The sequence below is a fragment of the Cariama cristata genome, unplaced genomic scaffold (genome assembly GCF_000690535.1).
Source record: "Cariama cristata isolate BGI_N322 unplaced genomic scaffold, ASM69053v1 scaffold27676, whole genome shotgun sequence".
NCBI classification, from domain to species: domain Eukaryota; kingdom Metazoa; phylum Chordata; class Aves; order Cariamiformes; family Cariamidae; genus Cariama; species Cariama cristata.
In genome coordinates, this window is record NW_009620805.1 from 1,454 (window position 1) to 9,001 (window position 7,548).

The 7,548-nt window shown below is 57.6% G+C and overlaps 1 protein-coding gene across 1 annotated transcript; it reads right to left on the reverse strand.

The window, feature by feature from the left end:
- Positions 1 to 1,076: 1,076 nt before the first annotated feature.
- ATP6V0B (ATPase, H+ transporting, lysosomal 21kDa, V0 subunit b) lies at positions 1,077 to 4,597 on the reverse strand. Its single transcript, XM_009701731.1, has 7 exons — positions 4,549 to 4,597; positions 3,998 to 4,081; positions 3,467 to 3,544; positions 2,772 to 2,841; positions 2,371 to 2,422; positions 1,769 to 1,959; positions 1,077 to 1,391 (listed from the first exon to the last, which is right to left on the reverse strand). The coding sequence occupies exons 2-7, from the start codon at positions 4,054 to 4,056 to the stop codon at positions 1,365 to 1,367; spliced, it is 477 nt and encodes a 158-aa protein (XP_009700033.1). The 5' UTR covers positions 4,057 to 4,081; positions 4,549 to 4,597; the 3' UTR covers positions 1,077 to 1,364.
- Positions 4,598 to 7,548: the final 2,951 nt, after the last annotated feature.

Sequence of the window (7,548 nt, forward strand, 5' to 3'; positions counted from 1 at the left end):
CAGGGCTGAAACACACCGCTGTCCCAAAACACACAGGACAACGTGGAGCAGAGTTGGGAGACCGGCAGAACTCGTAGAGGCTGTACAGAGGCAGCTGCCCTACTCCAAGGGCAAAAATCAGCAGGCGTGAACCCTTCCCTGGCTCCAGCAGCCCCAGCCACTTGCATCCAGGTGGGAAGAGAGATGGACAGCTCCAGGCACACATCCACTCTGACACAGCACTAACAGCACTGGGGGATCGATGCTTCCCCTACGAAGGTGTACTGGCAGCACAGCAGGATGAGGCCCTTGTGCTGGACACAGCAGACTGGAGAACCATTAGCTCCAGGCTCTCTGCAGAGCAGAGGCAGGAGGACTTTGTTCCTCCCTTCCCCCAAGCACGAAATGAACTCCAGGCCCAGCTGTTCACATTCGGCTTCCCCACACTATATTCACCACAGCCAGGGAGAGGGGAGCAGAGCCAGCACGAAGCATCCCCAACCCCTAGGACCTCTGCCAGGGCCCCCCAGGACAGAGGGGCACTGCACACGGAGAACCCCAGCATCCAGCAGCACGCAGCCAACAGTCCCATGAGGGAGCTGCTGACTGGAGGACAGCCTCGGAAGGGGCGAAAGCTTTGCTCCTCTGCCCTTCTGGTGCTCCCCAGCCACATGATGGGGCTACGGAGACTGGGTACACTCCCTCTGCGCCAAACTACCTGGATGGAAGCCGAAAGGCCCAAACCAGCTTGTGCCTGCGCCTCCAGCATGCCTTGCATGGGGCACTGCCAGCACTGGTAGGAGCCTGGCAGAGGCAGTGCAGAGCCGTCTGCTGCCTGCTCCAGCAGCCTCCTACCAGCTCTGGGCAGCAAAGCAGAGCTCTGCCTTCCCACAGCCCAGAGAGGGCAGCCCCTTGCAGGCTGAGCAGGCAGCAAGGTTAACCCCACACAAGGAGGACATCACTAGCCTCCTGGAGCAGGGGAGGGGGTGTGCGAGAGGCACAGAGGGGAATCTCCAAGCTGGGGGTCAGCCCAAATCAGCACTTGGCCTCTCCAAGCCTCCCTGGTACGCGCAGTGCAGAGGAAGAGCTGCATCCTCGGACGAGAACCATATTTATTTCACGGACACAGAATTGCACTGGTGGTTGATTCTACACACACCGGGGACACGCAGCAGCAGGGCCCTGTGGGCTGGGCCAGGCTGCTGGGGGCAGAATTCACACAGAGAAAATTGTTTCTTCCGAGGGGCCGATCGATCAAGCGGGACACAGCCGGGGCTCCTGCTCCCACTGCCAGGCAGCTCCCGCCCCAATCAAGGATAGAAACATTAAATAAGTATATACAGCACCTCTTGGGGCGGGCTGGGACAGGCTGGGTGGGACAGGGCTCAGTTGCCCATTTTTACTTTAGATGTCTAGAAAGAAAGAAGAGAGGTTAGGCTGTGCCCCACAAACACCAGCCCAGCACCCAGTCCCACCCAAACACCCCAGGACCATCCAGAAGCTGCAGGCAGCTTACCAGCCCCACTGACAAGACATGAGCATCACACAAGGTGCACCTCAAGTGACACCCTCAGTGACAGTTGCTCAGAGGGGCCATCAAAAGAGTTCACACAGCTGCAAATAGGCAGCTGTAGGGAGAGCTGTACCACTTCAAACCTTTGAGTAGCCTCCCTGTCCCAATGCAGAGGATTACGCTGGAGCTCAGGTGTGTCTTCCTGGAGCTGAAGAGCACCCAGGGTGACAGATACCTTGTGCTCACATAAGCCTGGTGACCCCAGGAGATAGGTACCTGCAAGATAGCAACAATGACCCCAAACAGCCCTATGGCACTGCCAAAGATCTCCACGATCAGGATCTTGACGAAGAGGCTGGCATTCTGGGCATCAGCCAGGGCAGCCCCGCTGCCCACAATGCCCACGCAGACTCCACAGAACAGGTTGCATAACCCCACGGTCAGGCCGGCCCCAAACATGGAGAAACCTGTGAAAGAAGAACACTGCAAGAGCAGGGGGTAACCCCCTTCTACCTGCACCCGGGGCATGCTGCAGCAGCTCTGCCTCAAGGTGACAGAACACCCAGAGCTGCCAAGCACCAGCAGCATCCTCCTGTTTGGGAAGGAGGACTGCTCCAGGGTGCACCCCAGCTCCCACAGTGCCAGGCCAGCAGGTCACAGCAATCTGCTGTCACCCGAGGGAGGAGCAGTGCTGCTGCTGGGCAGCACAGTCCAGTTGGGCGCAGGAGGGCCTCGAGAAAGTAACTAAAAAGCCACTTTTTGGCAGAAGAGTCATATGTCCTTCAGACACTTGCAGCAGGCCACAGGCTGGTCAGAATGTGGTGATCAGGGTGCGGCAACACTCACAGAGACGGCAGCAGGGACTGAGCAGTCCTTACCTGCGTGGTAGTTCCTGGCTCCAATCGTCTCTGGGGTGACTGCAGAGAAAGGCTGAGAGAAAGCACAGGGTCTGGGTTAGTGGCAAGTCTGTGGTCTCTGGGAGAAGCACTTGTCCCCGATACAGCATGAAGCAGCCACATTTTGGCCAGAGCTGGTCCCTGACTCCATGTCCCTGGGTGGCTTCACGACACCTGCCTTGTCTGTGCTCCTCCAAACCACTCTTCAGCGTAGACAAGGACCACCACACAGACCACCAGCCCAGGGGCTCCCAGACCCACAACAGCGGCCAAAGTCCCCGCGAGGCCACTGCTCACAACACCGGCTCATGCCCAGCCGCCCATCCCCACTGCAGCCCCGAGGCTGGCACAGGGCTGGCAGGGCAGCCCCGGTCCTTCCATACCTCAGCCATGTTACTGATGACAATTGCCATGATGATCCCGTAGATGGCCACAGCCTCGCAGAAAATGATGCTGTGGGAGAAAGGCAAAGTCTGAGCACAGCACCTCGGTCAGTCTGACCACAGCGTCCCAGGCTCTGCCCCACCCCGAGCAGCCCCCACCACCTCATGCCCAGCCAGCCAGCAGTCAGACCCCTCCACAGACATACCTGAGCCTGCCTCACTGCTGCCAAGGGCAGAAAGGTTATTCAGCCTGCCCACTGCTTTCTCTCAAACAAGGGGGAGCTGCCAAACACAAAGGCTGGGTGCTGGTTGTGCTGTGCCAACTGAGTAAGCTGCAATGGCCCTGTGGAAGCAGGCCCAGGGAGCCCTGCCCTCCAACAGTCCCCTTCCGCCCCTTTGCGGAAGCGCTGTGCAAGGTCTGGCCAAGGGACCCCTTGCCTGGGGCAGGAAGTGTGATCTCAGGGTGTTTGTTTTGAACACACTGGGCTCATTCACTGCATGATGTAGCACAGTGACTCTTCAAAGCGGCACTCTGGCTTCTTTAGGGCTCTTTGTTTTGAAAGCAAACAGCATCAGCAGCTCAGCAACAGTTTGCCAGCAGCACCCAGCTAGAGATAGGACAGGAATCTCAGCACCAGGCTGGGACGCGCCCCGCTCAGGCACGGCATGAGCATTAACCCCAGGTCTGTGCTTACCTGACCAGGTTCTTGGTTTTGATCCGAGGGGCTTTGACTCCACCACCAATGATGCTGGAGCCCGTGATGTAAATCCCCCTGTGGCAGACAAGGGTGGTTGGTGGAGGGCCTGGCACTCGCAGGAGGGTTCAACAGGGAAACCACGATCTTCCAGCTGAGCAAAGAATTGGGCATGCAGCTGGGGGACACTGCAGACTTGGCCTGTGCACCCCCAGGGTACAAGTGGTCCCAAGCTCCACCACCTGGACCAGCAGAAGTGCTGGGGCAGTGTATGGCCTGGGCTCAGGGGTACAGCTTCCAGGGAGCCAGGGACATCCCTGCCTCTCCACTACCATTGCAGCTTGCAAAGGGGTCTGCACAGACCCTCGAGGAGCCCAGCAACCTGCCCCCGATGCTGTAGTGACCCACACAGCCCCACACCCCTGCATGCACATGCTGTTCTGCCCCTGCCCTGCCGAGGGGAAACCGCAGTGTATACACAGCCTCTGAGGTGGGACAGCAGGAGCCTGATGAAGAGCCAGGCCCACTCACCAGGCAGCTCCCACCACGGACAGGGAGATGGCCAGGCCAATGCCCAGGTTGGACCACATGAAGGGTGAGGTCTCTGTCAGGAACCTGGAAAGGAAGAAGAGCCCTGAGTTAGCACACAGGCTGAGCCCCCCATGTCATTGTGCACAGCCCCAAAACAGGTAACCCCCATGCGATCGTGCAGCCCCAGATGGGTTGGGCACTGCCAGACAGTGGGAAACCAGAGCCTCCCTCTGCCAGCGAGCAACCCAGGACCCTCACCCACACGGGCAGAGATCTTACTCGCCAAACCCTCACTGTGGAGGCAAAGCCTGAGCTGGGAGAGGGGGTGGGAAGGGCAGTGATGGCTGCACCAGGACCTCGTATGGAGCCAGTCACACATACACATGGGCCTCATGGGGAGCAGAGGTCCCGCTCACTGTAGCTCTTGTTCCCCTGCAACGCAGTCATCACTGCCTGTTGCTCAAAAGTGAGTGCTGTTCCCTGCAGGCACTTCTAACAACTCCCACCTCCTCACACAGCCCTGAGGATGCCAGTATTTACAGAGAACTCACCAGGCCACATCGAAGCGGAAGCCCAGGTCAAATATTGTGTAGCAGATCCCTGGAAAGCAAGAGCAACATGGAAATCTTCAGACAGGCACCAGCTACCAGCCAGGTGCTGCTGTTTCCTCCCCGACCTGTGAAGTCCCAGGGCAGAGGCCCAGGAGCACAGCACAGCATGCAGAAGGGTTACTGGAAAGAGTGGCTCAGGAGTGCAGAGCTGTGGGACAGGGTGTCCCCCCAAAGTCCTGTCCCAATGATCCCAACACTCCTACATCAGTGCAGGACAGAGACAGCCTGGACTTGTGATATTCCCAGACACCACCCCAGTCCTCACCCAGAATAGGATTGTGGTGTTTGCTGCCCCCATTTTCTGTTCCCTGGCCCTGCTGAGTGCCCACAGGCCATGCTGGACTACAGGGGCTCAAGGACAACCTGCAGACCTCTGCCCCGGCATGGTCTCCATCCACATCACCCAACAGCTCAGTTCCTCTGGAAAGCCCCAGCACTGGGTGACCAGTTGTGAGCTCTTCTCTCTCACAAGGGAGGCAAGAGGAGTGAGGTTGTGCCCTGACCATCACATGCTGCTCCGTCACCATCCCACCAAGGTCTGTGTTGCTCCTCAGGAGCCCATCAACACCAGAAGCTGCAGTTGCCCCCCAGGATCCCCCTTTCCAAGGCTGTGGATGTTCAAGATGTGCCTGCTGTTCTCAGTGTTTCCCCCAAGGTTAGTCATTTCTAGAGAAATTTGTACTCTAACACAGGCAGGAGACACCAAGGCACAGCCCTGAGAAACCCAGAAAAGCCCTTCCTTTCCAGGGAGGGATCTACAAGGACAGTTTGCTCTGCTCTACTCTTGAGTGCTTCTCTCCCTGCTGAATCGCAGCCCGGAGTCACACCCAGCAGCCCTGTGCAGTCCAAGCACATGCAGAGATGCCTGCACCGAAACCCTGCCTTGCTCTAAGCTCATGAGTGGGAAACACAGCTGCAAACCAGAAGAGACACTTGCTCTTTGCACAGTTCACAGCATGTGGCTGGAAAAGAGAGGGCGACCTGGCCCTAAGGAACAGATAAGCACAGGCAGTGTGGAACTGTCTGCTCCACAGCAGATAAGGATGGTGAAGGGACAGCTCTATCATCACTGACTATAGCCAGTGGCTTGGTGACACTGACCCCATGTATAGCTGGGAAAAGAGGAAACAGGAGACTTCCAAAATGTTTAAAAGCAGCAAAGAGGTCACTGCATGTGTCCCGCAGCCCCCTTCCCCCTGGAGTTGCAGCCTGGAGGCAGGGGGTGATGGCAAGCTGGTGATATGCCTGGCAGCAATATGGGGGCAGGACCACTTGCCCCACGTTGCAGGAGCTCTTCCCTGCCCACAGTCAAGACCTGTACAAAGACTCATCCCACAGGAGGGCCTCAGCGATGCAGCACAGGGAGACCTGCTAGCCTCACAGCAGGGATGTCCCCATTGCCCCCGTGTGCTAAACCCCTCCATGCATGACTTGGGGCTCAGCACCCTGCACACCTGGAGAACATACAAGCATTGTCAGGCAAGTCGGCCCCAAAATGGGAAGCAGTAACGCTGGTCACTCCTCCTGCCCACAGAATTGGGATGCCCCCCTCCTCTGCAGCAACACACACAAATGAGGAACAGTGCCACCACGTCCAGGGAGTGCGGAGGGAGGCCACATCCCAGCCTGCATGCCTGGCGACCTTCAGGGGTGATCTCTATGGTGCCGGGCTAGGCTGGTCCGTGATCTGTGTTTTGGCTTTGCTGCTTGGCTGGCAGAGGTTGCTGCCAGGGCGTGAACTGAACCCAGCCATCCTCAGCTGCCCCCACTACCCAGGAGTGGTAAAGAAGAGTTCCAACCAGCTCAGGGCAGATCCTCAGGGCACATCCTCAGGGCACCTTCCATCTTTTCAAGAGCAGGTGTAGCCCTGGATTCATATACAAAAGAAACAGAGTGAACGACGCTTTCCCGTGAGCTCTGGCTCCCAGAAGGACAGAAAAGAGCTGGGGCAGCAGGACCAGACCACCAATGCAGGGCTCAGGACGAGTAGGAACAGCACAAAGAGGCACCACTGCAACACTTCGCAGAGCGAGACCGCTTCCTCCTCGTGCTTTCCCCAAAAAGGGATTGCAACAGGGCAGGGGAAGTTAAGAGCATCTGGGCTAAGCTTGTTGAGATTTTCCGATGGTCTCCAGTTCACAATATCCATCTGCACTGGTGCAAGCCGCATGATTCAGAGAGCCCAGTAAGGCAGCCCTGGGTCTGACACTGGGTTTACCAGGCCCTGGAAACACGAGGGAATGAGACACCATTCACTTCTGACTTGGTCTCCCCCCTCACCCAAACACTGAGGCAGGAACCAAGGTCTCCCCAGCCTCTGTCTGGTTTGTGGTCACTTCATTGTGTACTGAAAGAGGAAATAACCAGCAACTCCAGCACAAAATCTTCCTGCTACCCCTTGGGCATTAAATCCACCCTCAGTGCTGCTGAGCCCAACGCCACCAGCAGCAGAGCCTAGGCTGCCACAAGCTGCAACACAGTCATGCACCAGCTCTGCAACCATCCGGACAAACTTGCACATTTCCTTATGCCACCACAGCTTGACAAAGCTGGAGGACGATGTCCTCTATCCATGAGACATCAACTGTCACAGCCTGAAAAATCAGGGACCTGCCCTTACCTGCCCTGCTCTGCCAAATCCAAACACAATCCTTGACTGGCACCAGCACCTTTCCGCTCTTGCACACACAGAGAAGCAAATCAACTGCTCAAGCCGGACAGGCTCAGAGTGCTGACAGTTACATGGCATTGCTGGGGGTCCAAGCTCTCTAAGGGAGCAGCTGAAAGCACCCAGAAGGTGACGTCCAGGTTGAGGAGCCCCACGGCAGTGCTCCTGGTACCATGGCAGGCCACACGCCAGCCCTCCTGCTTCTGCCCATGAGCAGCTCAGCCACCGGGGCACTGACAATGTTGCACCCCTTCGACCTCCGCCTTCCTTTT